General features: G+C 45.2%; 1 protein-coding gene across 1 annotated transcript in view; it reads right to left on the reverse strand.

Annotated features, from left to right (window-relative positions):
* Positions 1–19,579, reverse strand: part of FBN2 (fibrillin 2) — a 261,369-nt gene that overhangs the window by 68,011 nt on the left and 173,779 nt on the right. Inside the window, exons 24-34 of the mRNA XM_035014042.1 lie at positions 17,009–17,236; positions 16,376–16,501; positions 11,350–11,478; positions 10,447–10,572; positions 8,052–8,177; positions 7,220–7,342; positions 6,955–7,080; positions 6,508–6,633; positions 4,817–4,939; positions 2,438–2,560; positions 986–1,111 (exon numbers count right to left, since the gene is read on the reverse strand). Coding sequence (XP_034869933.1) covers positions 986–1,111; positions 2,438–2,560; positions 4,817–4,939; positions 6,508–6,633; positions 6,955–7,080; positions 7,220–7,342; positions 8,052–8,177; positions 10,447–10,572; positions 11,350–11,478; positions 16,376–16,501; positions 17,009–17,236 — 1,482 coding nt within the window. The remainder of the gene's footprint in view (positions 1–985; positions 1,112–2,437; positions 2,561–4,816; positions 4,940–6,507; positions 6,634–6,954; positions 7,081–7,219; positions 7,343–8,051; positions 8,178–10,446; positions 10,573–11,349; positions 11,479–16,375; positions 16,502–17,008; positions 17,237–19,579) is intronic.

Below are 19,579 nucleotides of genomic sequence, written 5' to 3' on the forward strand. Positions count from 1 at the left end.
GTAGTAAGATGGAGAGAGGCTCTATTCTGAGCCATTCTAGATGGTCTGATTTGTTTTTGTCTGGTCGCCACTGGTGAACTGTGTGTGTGTGTGTGTGTGTGTGTGTGTGTGTGTGTGTGTGTGTAGGCTGATATTTGCCATTTCTGTTCATTTGATTAGATGCTAGTAGGGAGAGCCGGTAATCTGGTTTAATTTTATCTTTGCCCAGCACTTAGCCTGAGTTACCTTTTTAAAGGTTTTCTATGAATCACTAGTTTTGTTAAAGCCTTCTGGTTCCTTAATTGTTTTTAATCTTTTTCCTTTCTTCGTCTGTATTTGCATGGACTCCAAATGAACACAGTGATGACCCAAACGATATATAAAGCAAACTGAGTCTCTGAGAGGAAATCCCCATTCTTTTTCTTGGAGAGCTATGGCACTAGTCACAAGTCTCATTTCTAGGAAAGAGGGATGATGTCACCAGTTAAGGGAAGGACACACTGCTCTTAGGCAAAAGGTGCAGGCCTTGATGAGTTCCCGGGGAGAACTTCCAGTCCCAGACAGATAGACAGACAGACGGCAGACTGAAACATGAAGGTAAAACATGAAGGTAAAACACAAGCTACTGAGGTTTTCGTAAACACATTACGTAGCAGTGATTGGGGGAGATAGCATCTCCTATGTTTAAAAAGCTGAATAGTTTTTCCACATGTCATTCATTTAGTAATAAAAAAAAGAGAAATGGTTAAAAAGGAAAAAAAAAAAAAAAAGGAATGAGCCAAACTTCCAACTGTTGGCTCCTGGCCAGGAAAACTTCATAAGAGATGAAAGCCGCCTTCATCATTATTCATTCGGCAGAATAATCCATGCTTAAACGAATGACTTTTATATGTACAGCATGTGCTGTGTATTCTGCTTCCAGGTGGAGCCCGTTCCAGCCCTTTTTGTGGTTGCGTGTGCTGGAGCTGATCCAGCTTGGCAACGAGCTGGAGTCGCAGGGACCCACCTTGGCAGGACCTGCTGTCGGAGGCTGGAGTGAAGCCCATCTCGCACTCGCAGCGATAGGCACCCGGGACGTTGAGGCACTGCCCGTTTTCGCAGAGGTTGATGTTTTCTGCGCACTCATCGACATCTGTGGGAGAAGCAGATGACATCTCTGTTGAGTTCCCCGCATCGTGACACGGCTTCACCGGCTTGAGCTGGCGCTCACGAACATGAACCGATACCCAGTCGTGTTCCCTAAACAAGCATATACAACTGGCTAACAGAGCTGTTTAGCCTAAACCCGACATTCCATCATCACCCGATTAACAGGAGGAGGGCAGGTGTCTCTTGGATCTTAGTTCTGTCATGCCAACTTGATGCATCAGTATTATACCAACATCACCGACAGATGACCAAGAACACTGAAATTAATCTTAAAAGGGTGTCTCTTCTAAGATTATGTTTTCAAGTGAACGAACAACTTGTTTTGTCACTAGTTCAATGAATGTTTAAGCAAATCAGAGCTATTCTATGAGAGTTTTTTCATGTCACTACGACTGTATTAAAATAATTCTCTCTTAATTACGCAAATGAGCAGGATTCACAGACCATTTATATAATCCTATCAAATTGAAAAAGGGGGTAGTGCAGAAAGCAATGTTTCTGGAGGGCCTAATATCTGCCAGGTAGAGGGCTAGCTGCCTGTCGAGCACGTTTTCGTTTAGTTCACCAGCCCTGTGCGGGTCAGAAGAGGAAGAACCTGAGGCTCAGAGCAGCTTCTGTGGCTGGGCCTGCATCTAAGTGCAGGTGCACGCGACACCAAGGCCACGCCCTTTCCTTCATACCCTGTTGTAGAGAAATGCAAAGAAAGGTGCAGTAAGCTAAGACTGAAAAGTAAGGAAGCTTTAAATATTAAATAAGCAGGTTTTCTTAAAGAAGCATCTGAAAGTGACGAGTCGGTGTTTTTGATGTCAATAATTAGACAAAAATTAGAGTCTGTCTTTTAACTGGGGGTTTAAAGTATGTGCTGAAATTCAACCGAAAACACCAATCTCCACAATCTTAAAAGCATCATACTTAAGTCCAGCAAGCTGATGCAGTCATTCATAGGAGTATAATAAGGAGATGTCTTATTCTCAAGGAATGCAAAACGAAGAGCAGCTCAGTCGCAGCTAATGTTTATTGAACTCTTAGGATGTGTTTTCCTAAACCCTTCACTTGTGTGATTTCATTTCATCCTTTCAACACCATGTGACGACCTGAGATGCTGATGAGCACATGAACCAGTAGTGATTGGGTGCAACGTATATTGTATCCTAAGACACGAATAGTTTTCCCTCGTGTCACTTATTTCGTAATAGAAATCGGAATGGGAATTCCTACCCCCTTTAACTACAGTTTTCTTTAAAGAGGGCAAGCTTAGGGAGTGTTCCATGAAAACCATGCCAGAGCACACCTGAGGACTCTCACCCACCTGAGCAGGTAAAGCCATCTCCAGTGAACCCTTCAGAGCAGGCACATCGGTAGGAGCCCGGGGTGTTTACACACTGAGCATTGATGCTACACTGGTGGGTTCCGTTTGAACATTCATCCAGATCTGCATGCCAAGAGAACAGAGCGATCAAGTTCAGAAACGAAAACAGAACCTTTAAACACACAGACAGATTTTCATTGGTCTTAATTTAAGTGTACAGTGGACAAGTGGGATTTGTTTTAGTTTACTTGTAAGGTCACAATTCTAATTCTCTAAGATCTCAGACCCACAATCCAAAATGTTCGTTCTACAAACAGGGGCTAAAATGATTAATAAAAGTATTTGTGAGATATCTAATAAGCTAGAATTTTAATGGTTAAAAGGTAAATCGGTGCTAGATTTCCATGAATTCCACTGGGCACAGACATGATCACTGGTTCCTTTATCCCTAAAAAAGGGTCAATTTCTAAACTCAGGGACTGAATTTCAGAGCAGGATAATTAGCAAAGAGTTTTCAAGTTCCTTTAACAGATGAGGAAAACAAGATCTGATTCTTGATCTTGCAGAGTCTAGTCTAGTAGAAATGACACAAGCTAAACAAAGAAATATTGGCTATGTCAAATAGGTTGTATGTTCCATGAAGAAAAGGGAATAAAGCGGGCCTCTCATCTGGGCTACAGGAACGAAGAAGGGTCCCCCTGGGGAAGGAGTTCTCAGTGAACTTCACACCGGAACGATGAGTCGGAGTTAGTGTGCTGTCCAGAAGCAGGGAACAGTATTTCTTCCCTAGGGAACAGCACATTTAGAGATGCTGAGGAGGAAAAGAGCTCCATGTGATAAAAGACACCGGAGGAGCCAGAATGACAGAACATAGGAGCTGGGACTGGTGGAAGCTGAAGCTGGAGGGCTATGGGAGGAGGCTGCAGGCTCGTGTAAACCACGGGAAGGAAGCTACATTTTATCCTCAATTTGAGGATTCCAATGATAATTTAAAGAGATCAGATTCATGGGTTAAAAGATCTGTCTGGCTGCTATGTGGAGAACAGACTAAAGGACCAGCAAGGCAATGAGCAGACACTTGAGGATGTTCTTTTTGCCTCAGAGAGAGGCAGAGACGGGGGGCGGGGGGTGGGGGGGGCGGCGCGGGGAGGGAGGGAGAATGGCTGAGAGTAGAGCAGGGGGATGGACATGGAAAGAAGAGAATGAATTTGCACGATGTTTTGGAGTAGAAGTACTTGAACACAGTTGAATCTTTTGTAGTCTGCAGTAGTTGGCCAGAGTGATGGATGGACAAGGACAAAAAGGGGAAGGCTAGAAAAGAGAAAATATGGGGCCAGAAAATAGGAATGGGGGATATGGCTGAAAAAAAAACCCCTGTGAGATTAATGATAGGAGTGACGGCCAGACCAGAACTGGGTAGCTAAGTGAACTGAATAATGCCATCAGGGAACGTTACTTAGCAAAGTTATTTGGAAAGTATGATCGTTTCTATTCACAGTCAGCTCCTACACATTAGACAAGTATAAAACAACTGAACGGCCAAGAGAGTATACTCCAGTTAACTGACAATACTGTTAACAGATCTTAAGGCTCTCCCCTTCAATGCTTACTGCTGGCTTACAAGGTTTTAGCGAGTAATCCTGGGGAGGTCAGTCGAGCTTGTTTTATTTTCTATTTTAAGTTGGCCTGGGTAATTCTAATCAGCCGGAACAATGCTTTGTTGGTAGAGCATGCACAACAGTTAAGCAGCAGTACGTGTAGCTGCGAAGGTGACAGACAGCCCCTCCACCCCCCCACCTCACAGCCAGGACAGACTTAGGAGACCCCAGCTCAGCAACTCAAAAGCCTGGAGAACGGCAACTGCCCTTCCTTCCAGTCTCCTCTGTCCCAGTCACACCTCCTGGAATCCAGCAAAACCTTTTGCCTTCTCTGGAAGAGGAATTCTATTTTCTATGAAGAAGCTGGTACTGACCAGGTACAGACTCAGATTATCTGATAAAACCTTTCCATTTCCTTCACGTGTTACACTGGGTTTTAAGTCTCACTGATTTCTGTGTGAAAAGACTGGAAAAACACATTAGTCATTTTTCATCATACATCTGTTTGGACTTCTGGCTACACATCAAATAATTTTTACTGAACAACAACACATTAAAAAGCAGATGCCAAGGCATACTGCTGTGATGTGATAATTTATGCCAAGGTTAAAGGAAACTCTTAGGCAGGAATTACCTTGCAACTAAAGATAGTCTTGGATTTTCAAGAGAATAAATGAAAGACAAGGGCATATTCCTATTCAAGTACGTGTGTTAAGGACTGCGCGAAGAGCCTCAAAGAATTTTGTGTCTTCGCAAAGGACGTTCACATCTGCAAACTCACCAATACATTTGATGCCATTTCCAACCCAGCCTTCTCTGCAACTGCACTTGAAGCTTCCTGGGACGTTGAGACAGGAGGCGTGCATGTCGCAGTTGTGAGCACCAATTTCACACTCGTCCACATCTGAGAAGGCACAGTTAATACGATGAAAATTAAACACAAAGCTAATTAATTCTGCACAGGTAAAATTTTTAAGTAAACATGGAACTATCTAAGTTGGCACGGAAAAAAAAAAAACAACAAACCACTAACATCATTCTTATTTTTAATTTTGTAGGCACTGACAAGATTTGGAAGTTCACGATCCGAGTCAAACAAGCCCTTCTCTACTAGAGGAAACCGCCAGTCACTTTCTGGTAGGACAGAGATACTCCCCCCAGGGAGATATGTGTGTCTGTCCCTCCCCACCTCTCTGCCTGGGCCCAGACAAAACTCCATGCAGAGGGCATGTTTTATAAGATGTCAAAAGAAATCGCATTTCCAAAATAAGACTCTCCTATTCTTTCCTATTAATATTTATTACATGTTTCTCATAAAGATTAAAACAAACCTGACTTTTAAAATAAGTAATAATTCTTGTTATTTTTAGCATCAATACAGTATAGTATAGAGTATTTGAAAACTATCATTTTAGTGTGTATTCATCTTTTATTTATTTGAGAATATGTAAAAATACTCACTGGAAATTTTATCTGGAAAATGAGCAGAAGCTTTTACGGATACACACATATATACATACACGCAGATATATACATACTACATATGCGTAAACACACGTGTATATGAACTATGTAGCTTTGGTTCTCCAGAGCTCCCTAGAATAGAAAGAATAATCTTTTCTATCCAGCTCAGTGATTACATGTTGTAGGTGCTGCAATCCTGGGCGCTCCCACACATGCGTGCACACGCACAGAGCGACTGGCTTTGCTTCAACCTTCCTAGTGGTGAACACGCAGAGTACCCCCTTTTCCTCACTCGCCTGTCCCTGGAGGTGTTCACGTTAAGCGCCAGGCTGCGGTCCAAGCCACCCACCACCAGCCTTGAGCAAAATGCTACACGACAGCTTTAAATTGAACAACGAGGAAGACGTGGTCCAAAGCACTCACCTTGGGACTTCCCCGCCCGTTTTATGCAAAAGCTCAAAACTTAAATTTAACAGAGAAAGGAAACAAGAGACAAAGTGGATGGGGTGAGCAAAGAAAGAAAGTGAAGAAAGAAAAGAGAGGGTCAGCTGGGGCCAAGGCAAGAGAGGGCAAAAGCAAATAGAAAGAGAAGAGGGAAAAAGAGAGGGGAAGATGGGGGGAAAGGAAGGCAAAGGGTCTAACTAGAAGTCTGCATTAATTCTGTCCAGTCAGAAGGATTGCAAAAATAAGCAACACGTGGGACGGCTCCAGGTCTCCTGTGGGGGCCGTGGGCCTCCTAAGAAAGTGAACAGTGCAAACAGCAGCAGCGGCCCGGACCGCACGCCCCTGCCCCCACTCCGACGGCGGACCACAGCCCGCTCCGGCTGAGACACCCTGCCACCAGACAGGGGACACATCCTTCACACGTGCTCTGGGGCAGACACTCATCGCACGGTCACCACCTGGTGTGGGTCACGGTCTCACAGGTGCAAAGGAACCCATGATGTTGAAGGTTGGCCTCCGAAACAGGAGAAGCCAAAGCACACGGGGTCCTAGTTTGGGACCTACCTGTGCATCCTGTAGTCCCCTTCTTCACGGAATAACCCAGCTGACAGTGGCAGATGAAGGAGCCCTTGGTGTTCTCACATTCCCCAAACATGCAGATGTTTGAATTTAAGTCACACTCATTCACATCTAGAAAATTTATTTTCAACATTTTGGTTAGTACTTGTTCATCCTAGGAATGTGAAAGCTCTCGTTTAAACTGAAGAGCCTACTATCGAAATACACAGACTATTGTGTTAAAACATAATCTATTTGCAAGACATAGTATTATTCTCTAGAATTATGTTCAAATAGTTCTTCCGTTTCAGCTTTCCCATCCTGTAATACAGCTGCTTGAATTTTTAAAGTGAAAAAGCCTCTTCCTCCCGTGCTCGTAGGTCTGTGCACCCGTGTGTGTGTGTGTGCATGCAGATGTATGCGTGGCACCGATCCCGTCTTCATGGTACCCACCAATGCACGTTTTCATGTCCATTGAAGCCATGAAGCCGTCATAACACAGACACCTGTACTCCCCAGGAATGTTGGTACACTGGCCGCCATCACAGATGTCAGGCTTATTTTCACATTCGTCAATATCTGATGACAGAAAGTGAGCATTAAATAAAGACAAGAACGGCTCTGAGTAAGCTCAAACCCCGTGTCTGCGGTCCAGACCCCCTCCAAACACGGGGAGTGAGATTTGGGAGGTAACACCGGGGAGCTGTCCACGGTGTACCTGCGCACGACCTCCCGTCGGGCATCAGGGCGTAGCCCTCGCCGCAGCTGCATTCATAGCTGCCTTCTGAATTCGTGCACCGGGTGTCGCAGCCTCCATTCATGATCATACACTCGTCGATATCTGTGAAAACAACATTGCAACCCCGTGACTTATCAGACCTGCTTCCTTCAAAACAACAACAACAACAAAAAATAAGGAAGGGAGATTTTCTTCTCTTTAAACAGACAATGCTTAGGGGCGCCTGGGTGGCTCAGCTGGTTAAGCGACTGCCTTCGGGTCAGGTCATGATCCTGGAGTCCCGGGATCGAGTCCCGCATCGGGCTCCCTGCTCGGCGGGGAGTCTGCTTCTCCCTCTGACCCTCCCCCCTCTCATGTGCTCTCTCTCATTCTCTCTCTCTCAAATAAATAAATAAAATCTTTAAAAAAATAAAAATAAAATAAAATAAATAAATAAACAGATAATGCTTAAATGGCTTTGGATTTCTCTCCCCGCTATTGGGTTGGTTTATCTTTATACGATCGTGGTGTCTCTTAGCTCTTTCTACTTCCTTTTAGATAAGCATTCTATTGGACATGTAGCCCCAGGAGCCTAAGATTACAGAACTCAGAAATGCAGTGGTGATGGAGTTTAGAGTGTTTTCCATGATAAAACCAGAGACTCCTCTGCAAAACCACAAAACGATGGCATCCTACAGCTCTGTCCCCATTCTGAGAATCGTATTTAGGACAAAGGACTTTCACTGGCTTCATTATAGTGAGTTCGGTGCCAGGAGCTGACCTAGCCTGATCTGAGAAACGCAAGTTGCAGACCCGTTTGGTGGACGCTGACCTGTACAACCCTGCCGATCTGGCGTGGCCTGGTACCCGGGATTACAGGAGCACTGATAGGTTCCAATCATGTTCACACATTTCCCATTTCTACAGAGATTGTCACTCAGGGAGCATTCATTTATATCTATAAAAAGATACACAGCATTAATGTCTTTGCCGTAACCGTATCATTTATAGTACCAAGGAATGTTGCACGTGACTACTGGTCCCCACGGTGGTTTGCGTACTTTTCGGGGAAGTAAGATGATCTCCTGGGGTGTTCAAAGGAAATACTGCAATCTGTATTTCTATCTAAGACGGTACCGTCCAGTACAACTCAGTACACTGATGGGACTGTTCCGTATCTCTGCTATCCAGTACATAGCTGCTATTGAGCATTTGAAGCATGAACAAAATGATTAAGGAACTGAAATTTAAAAACATTTTTTAATTTAATTTTTTTAAAAATAATCTCTTTGCCCAACATGGGGCTCAAACTCACAACCCCCAAATCAAGAGTCACATGGTCTACCAACGCAGCCAGCCCGGTGCCCCAGGAATTACATTTTTAATGTTACCAAATTTTAATTAAATTTAAGTAGCCACATCTGGGTCGTGAACATGAGACCATGTACATGTAGCATATGCCAGAAATAAAACTCACTAATATTTAATATACGAATTTACACTGGCATGCTCACCTGGCCTTTATTAGATGGTCAAGAGTTGCCTGAATAATGTGGAGGATCCTGAGGAAAGAAGGCTGGTTCCCCAAGCCACAGGGCCTGATACCAGGGCCTGCACTGTTTGTGTGTTTCCATCTTACGTGTTTAGTGTGCCTCGACAGGTGGATCTACATCACCTACTTTAAAATCAACTAACCCTTATAAGATAGGCAGGTGCCTTATAAAAAACTTCTGCAAAGGTCTGTGGAATCAAGTAGTGCTATTACTGCAATTATAAGAAAACAGCAAGAAAATAGTAGCATATAAGCTACTCGTGAGACACAACGTAAGGTAGAAACAATGACAATATCATTGGGTAAAATTAGACCTTCATCCCAGATTCTCAAAATTACCAAGAAGACTACGTGACATGTGGATTTATATCTATGATCATGAAATGCATATTTCATTAAATGTGCAAAAATATGCATCTTATATTATATAATACACTTGTAAGGGGTACTTTTTTTTAGCTATAGGATCCATGAAAACTAACAAAATAAATTCGAGTTAGAAACAGGTCTCTGATTCACTGAATCACAAAGATGAACAAATATTCTGTAATCATCTTTATGAAAAAGTTTTAGTACCACTATTGAAATGAAATAAAAATATTTAAGGGTGCCTGGGTGGCTCAGTTGGCTAAGCGCCTGCCTTTGGCTCAGGTTATGATCCCAGGGTCCTGGGATCGAGCCCCGTGTTGGGCTCCCTGTTTAGCGAGGAGTCTGCTTCTGCTTCTGCCTTTGCCCCTCCCCGCTACTCATGCCTTCTCTCTGGCTCTCTCTCTTTCTCAAATAAACAAAATCTTAAAAAAAAAAAAAAAAACTTTAAAATTTTTTCAATTTACCTTTTAAAAATGTCTGTTTAGTGTATGATTTAAGATTCACCTAATATATTAGCAGAACAATATAAATAGGGTTTATAAATAAATACATGTCTAGTGGAAAGGTGTGCTCAAATTCTGTTTTGAAATGGGGGTGTGCCATCTGCTCTGTTTTAAACCGTTTTTACTTGCTGACACTTGCAAGAAAGATTTTCTGTGAAGAAAATGTTTCCTGACCACATCAAGGTTTTAAAACCAACACACCAGAGCTCAGGAGTCCCAGAGGCCTCCGTATACGTATGAAAAGCTGTCGGATGGAATACTCCAAGACCAGCAAGACCAGCTGGTGTTCTCACGGCACCCCTGCCACCCCCCGCCCCTCAGCTCTGTCAGCGAAGAGACCAGGATCTTTCTGTGACAGGAGGGTGACGAGGGAGCTCACGTGCTCCCACACACAGGAGCAGACCCCGTGATGACAGACACGGGGGTGCTGAATGAATGGCAGGGACACGCACAGGGGAATGCACAGGTGAGCCCTCAGGGAACAGCCCTTCCAACAGCAGCAGCTTCCCCAGCCCATCGTCTGTGGAGGAGGGACCTATGTGGCCTGACACAGGGTCCACCACAGGCATGCCTATCATCAAACAGTGGGTCACCAGGACAATGCCGGCTCCTTTGAGTATGTCACTGAGGCATTCTCTAAGGACACAGCCCGAATCCAAATAAAGGGGCTCTGACTTTCCAACTTTGAACCAGCTAGATTGCACGTGCCCAAAACAACAAATTTGTTAGAATTGACCGCTGATCTTTAGGATCTCCACCAGGTGAGCTGGGTGGGTTTATGTGCTGAGGAGACAAAAACTCACCCACACAGTCCTCACGTGACGGTGACAGCTCGTGTCCCAATGGACAGTCACACTGAAAGCTGCCCTCAGTGTTCACACAGGTGCCACCCCTACAAAGGAGAGGGTTACGTTCACATTCGTCAATGTCTGAAAGGTAAAAACGTGAGATCCATTAAAGAACTCTGAGGGGAAAACATTCACGTATACAGCATGGGGGGAAAAATGATCATCTGAGGTAAGTGGGACTCAAACGTAAGAGACAGGTTTCAGAGGAGGTTTGGATAATGTTCTCCTCACTTTTTCTACTACCAGTAAATAAATGGTAAGCTTTTTTCTTAAAGACAGTGAGTTGTCAGGGAACTGACTTGCATGAAACAAGCAGACTCACAAGAGATAAAAATAAACAATATTTGTTTCACATCACCCTAAATTCCAGGCACCATATATTGCTATCCATACCACTAATCAAAATAAAGGAAAAATCACAGACTGATCATCACCTTTTATGTCCCGTGTGGTGAGTCCTGTAAGTCACTAAATATGGACCAAAAGGTAGGCAGTACCAAGGGATTGTAATAACACACAAAAAAAGAAATAACATGGGATTTGAGTGGCTGAATATAAATTTGGGGTCACCCCCCAAGGTCATGCAATGTTAAGTGAATCCCTTGTGGGTATAAGTCTGTGCTGATTTTAGATTCTATGAACAAACAGAACCCAGTCTCAGTATCTCACTGCCACCGAGGCACCAAGAGGCTGGGGCTCCCCGAGAGTTATCTCGGAGCAGATTTCCTGTCTGACACTGAAATCTGTTCTCTTGCTCACCACGGCGCCTGGCCAAGCATGCTGCTAACGGCTCGGAGACAGGCCAAGGTCGAGCTCCCTGGTTTGGAGACCGGACGGGAAGAGCTGAGGCACACTTACCCATGCAGTTCTTCATCATCATGAACCCACTTTCGTAGCCTTCGAAGCACTCACACTCGAAGCTGCCTGGCATGTTGACACAGATGCCTCTCCCACAGAGGTCAGGAGAAATCCTGCACTCATCAATGTCTAAGTCACGGGGTTGAAAAGAAATGAAAAAAATCGCATGAGAGGAGCAGGTACTGAAGAGCAGTGGGGCAGGTGCGGCCTTCCCGGGGAAGGTGCAGCCCCCGGGAGGTGCCGGCGAAGTCAGCGGCTAGCAGGAAGAAGCTCCGCGTGCCCGAGATCAGCTCGAGGCGAACGGGGCCCTGGGCACATTCCTTTCCCCAACTGCCAAAACTGTCACGGCCAACGGGCAGGTGTGCGTTGGCCTTTAAGAATTCTGGAATTGTGGATTTCTCTTTGTGGCTTAGAAGTGGTAACAGAGGGATGAGCAGAGCAACTGCGGTATGAGCCAGACAAGGCAGGTGGCAGATGAGGACGCAGTGGACACGTGGAATGAAGTCCTGGGCACGCAGTGGGGTGGCTGGTGACCAGCACACCCAGCCAGCCTCAGAGGCAGACGTGGCCCCCCAACTTCTAGCTAGACAGTGTACATATATGGCGGAGCTGTGAAATATGCTCCGGGGTCTGTTTTTCTGTCATGTTCAGATGTGGAGGGGCTACTGATGGATTTCTCAAAATAAAAATAAAGAAAAATGATGTGTTCGTCGCTCTACATACTACGGAAAATAAGACTCTTCAACGGCAGCTTTTATGTTATCAGAAACAAGATTCTCTGAGGAATATCCCATGCTCGTAACTGAGATTTTTTTCATAGAGAAGTCATGTCTATAAATATAATTGAGAAAACATGATGTATTTAAAAAAATTTTTTTTTGGTCAGGAAAGTTTTGGTAAGAAAAAATGCCTTTGCTGGCATCTCTTCATTTTGGTGAATTTTAATTCTGAAGTTCTTCTATCACAGGATTTATCAGGGGGTAACTTGTACATGCTCTCTTGGGTGTCTCAGTCTCAGAACGTCAAATGCTTTCTCCCAGCATTTGGTCTTTATTTATTTCCCAAATTACAGGCAATACTGAAGATATGCTTTTAAACAAAATTCTTAACACCATTCACTGATTCAATTAGGCAGCTAACACTATGCATATTGATTCTCTTGCTTGTTGTCTATCGGTATCTAGAAACTGGTAGTTAGAGATGTTTGAAGAATAGAGAATGAACTCACTGGCAGAGCACAGACATGTTCTGGCTGATGTGATGTGCTGGTTGCTGCAGTGTGGAGTGTGGACTCTGGAAGCAGACACCTAGGTACCAATCCTAGTTCTATCATCTACTGGGTGAAGAGGCTTGGGAAAATCATTTCATTTCTGTGTGCCTCAATTTCCACATCTGTAAAATGGGGAGTATAGTACAACCCACCTGCTAGGATTAAGTGAACCAGTATTTGTCAAGCGCTGAGAACAGTGCCTGTCTCATACAAAGTGCTGTATCCATGGAAACGGTTTTCTGCTAAAAACTGGTATTTTGGGAGGAGGTGGCTTTGAACTGGTCCTTTGAACAGAAATTCTAACCTTAGGGGCCTCCTGGGTGGCACAGTTGGTTGAGTGACCGACTCTTGGTTACAGCTCAGGTCATGATCTCAGGGACTTGAGATCAAGCCCCTCACTGGACTCTAAGCTCAATGAAGAGTCTGCTAAAGTTCCTCTGTCCCTCTGCTCCTCCCCAGGCTCAAGCGCACACTCTCTCTCTCTCTAAAATAAATAAATACATCTTAAAAAAAAAGAAATTCTAACTTTAAAGATGTGGAATGAATAGGACAAGACATAAAGTGCACAGGTGAAGAAAAGTAATGCATTTCAGAGAACAGTCCATTGCAGAGTGCCTGGATGGCAGAGGTTGATAGAGCAAGGACAGGTAGGATGGGTGTGATTAGTGAGGGTGCCAAAAGAACACGGGCTTTAAATGTTGTGAAGAACGGTGGCCAACAGTGTCCCGCTGTCCTGTCATGTTATACACCACAACACTGCAGTGTGACCAACAAATGTCTCTCTTACACAGTTAAAGGCGGCGAGTTTCAGAGTCATTAAGTAACTTGGCTAATTTCACACCAAAAACTGGAAGAACCCTGTCTTCATCCAGGTTTAAAACTGTGAGTCACTGAAAGTTGCTTTGTGGGCAGTAACACATGGTGGTTGGTGAACATGAAGGATCAATGGCATGGAAGACCCTGGAAGAATCTGCCATGCAGTGAATACTGCCACGTGTTGCCCAGTCCCCCGTTTAGGAAGGAAGGACTTACTCACCTTTCCCCTGCTGCTTCTGGGGGGCTTTGGGGCACAAAGCCCTGAGATGTAAACTATCTTCCAGAAATGCCTCAGCTAAGAGGAACATTCCTCATACTCACACCCCTTCTCTGGGCAGATGTATCCAAAGACTGACCATACAGGTCCACAGACACCTAGTCTTGTTGCCCTAAGACAGTTCTGACGGGCCATCCTAGATCCAGAGCTCCCGGTGGGGTGGGCTGAGGGCCACACTGGGACTGATGGCCGCCCGGCCCACTTCTGCTTTCTTCCGTTCCCTCCCCGAGGTGTCGATCCCAAGAGCAATCCCTAGTAAACCTTCTGTAGGCTAATCTCTGCTCAGAGTCTATTTCCTGAGGAGCCGAGATGGCACCTACAAGAGTCTTGAAGAAAGAACAAAGAGTATGGTACTTGGAACAACCACTGCGATGGAAAATATACATAACTTCTTCCTTGTCCGAGACAGGGAGAGACCAAAACTAGATCTGAGGCCTCGATCCTGAGTGAAATGATGCTATTGCTATAGACAAGGAGGTCGCTAGGCAGAGGAAGGGTGGGGATGGGACAAAGGGAGGCTAAAGTGAAGAGGCGCTGCGGGATGGCAGATGCAAGTGTGGCACTGAGGCAGAGGAGAGGACAGAGCCTGCCTGTGCAGGCAGGGGGCCATAGGCAGCTGTGAGAGGCGGAGGACTCTGGAAAATGCCAAGGGCAGGAAGAATCTGTGAAGATGAACAAAGACACATCACTGGCACAGATGGATGACCGAGACAGGGAAGGACCACAGAGACCAAGAGAGAAGAAAATCGAGGAGGGGATGCGGCCAGCAGAGAGGTCATGGAGAGTATGCACCAAGAGAAAGGTATTTTTTCAACCTGACAAAGGTGTTCTGTGAGAGAATGTATATGTGCCTCCACGAGGGAGGGCAGAAGTCAAAATTACATGGATGTAGAAAGCAAACGGCTCTTCAGGAGAGAGAGGTGAGAGATAAAAGCAGGGCAACGGGGTGGCAGCATGAGGGACAAGATGGCGGAGGAAACGCGTGAACTTGTTTTCAGGTCCCAGGAAAGCAATAGGAAAGGGAGGGAAGTGCTGCAGAAAGAGGAGGGAGCCTGCTGACAAGGGCTGGAGCAGGTGCAGCAAGGGGGAGGGCATGCGGAGGAGCGGAAAACCGTGGAACATGAAATCTCACTGCCCGGGGGGGGGTGGTGCGAGCAGGGATCTGGCCGTGAGAGTGGATGTCAAGAAAGAAGAGTGGCAGTGAGCAGGGGCCTGAGAGGGCGTGCGGGTCAGAGGAGGTCTACAGGTGGAGTGGAGAGTCAGTCAGGGATGTAAGAGGTGAATGGTGTTGCTGAGCAGCCGTGAGTCCAGCTGAAGGAGAAGGAATGAGGTCAGAAGCCTGAGAGCCAAGCAGGAAAGCCATGTGGGGGGTGAGGATCTGGGGCAGCAGGGGAGGCGGAAAGTTCAGAAATGCTCCAGGGATGGTCGAGGCGGGCGGCGACCTGGGGACTCCAGTACCTTCCACAATAGAGAGTGAGGAAGGAGTCAGAAGCACATTTCAGTGGCGATCAGCAGGGGTGAGGGCAGAGGGAAGGAAAAAGCCCAACGGGGGGATGAATAAAGAGAGTTGTGAAAATAAGATCTTGGAGATACAGTTCAAGAGTCTGGAATAATTTATTTAATGTCATAGAAAACTCTGGACTTCCTATCTTGTCAAACTAAAGGGAACAGGTATGGACAGGGATACATGGATGGCGACTGGAACATAATTACTGAGGAAACTCTTCACAGATGAGGCAAATAAGTTACAACTGCTCTACTACGAACTTTCACATTCTTTTTTTTTTTTTAAAGATTTTATTTATTTATTTGAGAGAGAGAATGAGATAGAGAGCATGAGAGGGGGGAGGGTCAGAGAGAGAGGCAGACTCCCTGCCGAGCAGGGAGCCCGACGTGGGACTCGATCCCGGGACTCCGGGATCATGACCTGAGCGGAAGGCAGTCGCCCAACCAACTGAGCCACCCAGGTGCCCCAAACTTTCACATTCTTAAGAGATATTATGTATCATTTAGACAATGAGCGCTTGCTCTAGTGTATTCATCCTCCCGGAAATCCTACTTTTCTGTTGTTCCTCAGGTAAAACAGCATTTTCATGCTGTGGTGCGGCTCTCACAAGAGCTGGTTTGGAGAAGTGACTATTATTATTTTTTTTAATTTGAGACAGAGAGAACGAGAGAGAGAGAGAGCACATGAGAAGGGGGAGGGTCAGAGGGAGAAGCAGACTCCCCACCGAGCAGGGAGCCCGACGCGGGACTCGATCCAGGGACTCCAGGATCATGACCTGAGCCGAAGGCAGTCGCCCAACCAACTGAGCCACCCAGGCGCCCTTATTATTTTTTTTTTTTAAAGATTTTATTTATTTGTGAGAGAGAGAATGAGAGACAGAGAGCGCGAGAGGGAGGAGGGTCAGAGGGAGAAGCAGGCTCCCCGCCGAGCAGGGAGCCCGATGCGGGACTCGATCCCGGGACTCCAGGATCACGACCTGAGCCGAAGGCAGTCGCTTAACCGACTGAGCCACCCAGGCGCCCCTTGGAGAAGTGATTTAAGAGCAGGGAATAAAACCCAAGGAGCCAAACGTGGGCTTTTTCCGAAGGCAGTACTTTGCAACAGAGCGAGAGAGGAGAGCCCGGGGCCGCCAGAGCCAGCAAAAGAGCGGGCTTACCTGTGCAGTTTCTTTCCTCCATGTCCAGGGCAAATCCGCTGTTACAACGGCACTTGAAGCTGCCGACTGTATTTCGGCACTTGCCGTAAGCGCACATCCCGGGGAAAGCTTTGCATTCATTGATGTCTGAAAGCAGAACAAAGCAGGAATGGAGAGCCAGCTGACTGGGAAGTGTGGGTCCCTCGGTGAAAGCTGACAAGCTATCACGATGGAAAATAATGTTCCCAAGTCCAAACGGGGGCCCTCGACATCGTCAGTGATCACGTGGATGCCACGGAGAAAGTTTCAACCCTTTTCAGTGAAGGGTTCCGATCTCTTTCTTTCTGACCGTTCATTTGGTAAGGTTTTGGGGGGGGGGGTAGGGAGCTTTCTGCTGCATCAGGGCTGCATCTGGTCAGCAGAGACACAGTGTGGAAGGATGTATGAAAAGTGAGATTAGTGGCGTGTTTTACATCTTTACTTCAGTACCGGCCCATATAGGTGATTCATATTCCTGGGCCAAAAGGTCGGCCACAATTCACGTTTAACAAAGAAAATAAAGTGGCAAATTACATGCATGAAGCAAAACCAAATCGGAGAGAAAGTGGGAGGTGAGCTTTGGTGCAGAGAGGTCAATGCGACCCTGAAAGTTACCTTTGTAAAATGGCCGCCCCGTAAGAACGTCCCCTCTGTTAGCAAAGCCCGGCCCCCGGGGGCACAGGGTCTCATACTCCTTGGTGCCAGGTTTGGGGCATTCCTCACACTCCGTGCCCCAGGCTGCCCCAACCGCACAGCAGCAGGCATCCATGCGAAACTTTCCAGGAACAGGATGGACACATTCATCTTCATCCCACTTCAAATAACACTGCTCCATGCGGATGTCTACACGGCAAGTGAAATCACAGTTTGAGATGAAGGTGTCACGTTCATTGACCATTCATATACTGAGTTTCAGCTCAGCACCTGGCATGATGCCGAGCTCTGGAAATACGATAATGGGTGAAAGACAGAGTCCCTGACCTCCTGGAATGGACTCCATACAGTCACCTGAAGAGAACAAAGGTGGGTTCCTCAGTATTACTTTATTTTCACAAGACACCTTCAGGAAGGAAAGATTCCCTTGTGACCAGACGCCTTCCTATCATCATCCATGATCCCTTTTGTGTATTGCTCATTTCAGAAAGAATAAGATTACTTTAGTGACAGATTCTTTTTTTTTTAATTCTTATGTTAATCCCCATACATTACATCATTAGTTTTAGATGAAGTGTTCCATGATTCATTGTTTGTGCATAACACCCAGTGCTCCATGCAGAATGTGCCCTCCTCAATACCCACCACCAGGCTAATCCATCCTCCCACCCCCCGCCCCTCTAGAACCCTGTTTGTTTTTCAGAGTAGTGACAGATTCTTGTTGTTCACTGAATTGCTTAAAGTGGCTTGCAACCAGTTCTGTCCTGTCCCAGTCAGAAGCAGTAAATGATCAACTGTAATCCATCTGCCAACTTGGGACAACTACTAAAACAGCTTTACAAAGGAAAAAAAAAATGTTTTTGCATTTAAAGTTATTTTTTTTCTGTCAAATTTACCTTTGGTATGGTTTTTGTCCTGCATTATGTAAATTTGCCCTAGTCAGGGGCCAAATTATTTGCTTACATGTCACATTTTCCCTTCAATCTTGAAATATACCAGGATCTTAGAAGACTGACAAGAGTCACAAGATAGGATAAATTAGCATGGTCGGTAAATAACACATTTAACTGTTAGTCAACAGAGCTGCTGGTCCAACTACAGTCAAACATTTGGCTGTATGGATAATGAGATAAAAAAGGTTTTCTTTAATCAAATAATATGTTTTATTTGATGAAAGCCTTTCAAGACATTCAATCTTTTCCTAAACCTGAAATTGCTGAACAGAGTATGGCATCCCTAATGGAAATATAGACATAAACAAATAAATGTGTTTACTATTTTAGTCACTGTCAATACTGATTCTTTCAAGTGCTCAAGCCGCATCAACTTGAGCAACCTCCTTTAGCTTACAGTCACGTCCATTTCCAAGGATGGTAATTAAAAAGTCCTATTTTTAAAGAAAGAAATCACTGTGGTAAATTTACATTTTGACTTGGTAGACTGAATACAGGTATTCACAGTAGGTATTCTGCCTCAGGTATCCGCACCATCACCAGCCCCAAAGCCATGCTCTCTACCAGTGTGAGGTACAACAGTAATCTCCGGAGCCTCATGACCTCAAGGCACCCAGTGGCCACTCCCAGTCCCAGCCAACCCCATCCAACACTGTCACTAAGGATCTTCACAAGATACACAAGTTTTATTTAGGTACCCTGAGAACTGTGGACTAAGTCAAACTTTTTCTGAGGTCACTGATGTAATTTGCTCAAGAAGTGAGATTAGCTAGGAGGGTATTATGTTGAGTGAAATAAGTCAAACAGAGAAAGACATGTATCATATGATCTCACTGATATGAGGAATTCTTAATCTCAGGAAACAAACTGAGGGTTGCTGGAGTGGGGGGTGGGGTGGGAGGGATGGGGTGACTGGGTGATAGACACTGGGGAGGGTATGTGCTCTGGTAAGTGCTGTGAAGTGTGCAAGACTGTTGAATCTCAGATCTGTACCTCTGAAACAAATAATGCAATATATGTTAAGGAAAAAAAAAAAAAAGAAGATGGCAGGAGGGGAAGAATGAAGCGGGGGAAATCGGAGGGGTAGACGAACCATGAGAGACGATGGACTCTGAAAAACAAACTGAGGGTTCTAGAGGGGAGGGGGGTGGGAGGATGGGTTAGCCTGGTGGTGGGTATTGAGGAGGGCACGTTCTGCATGGAGCACTGGGTGTTATACGAAAACAATGAATCATGGAACACTTCATCTAAAACTAATGATGTAATGTATGGGAATTAACATAAGAATAAAAAAAACAAAACAAAAAAACAAACAAAAAAAAAAGAAGTGAGATTAGCTAAAAACAAAACAAAACAAAACACCCCCAAAATCATTTGAACTTAATATGTAAAGAGTTATGAGAGCCTGGCAGAGTAATCCTGTGTCTTTGCTACACAGATCCGTATCAATATTTGCCTCAGTAATCAAAACACTGCACACTGACCACATTATGGCCTGGGAATGTTTTTACTGACTTGGGCAGAAATTAAAATATGTATTTGGAAACCTCTGGATAGTTCATGAGCTCTAGAGTTTGCT

The sequence above is a fragment of the Mirounga leonina genome, unplaced genomic scaffold (assembly GCF_011800145.1).
Source record: "Mirounga leonina isolate KUSES-001 unplaced genomic scaffold, KU_Mleo_1.0 Mir_168, whole genome shotgun sequence".
Classification (NCBI taxonomy): domain Eukaryota; kingdom Metazoa; phylum Chordata; class Mammalia; order Carnivora; family Phocidae; genus Mirounga; species Mirounga leonina.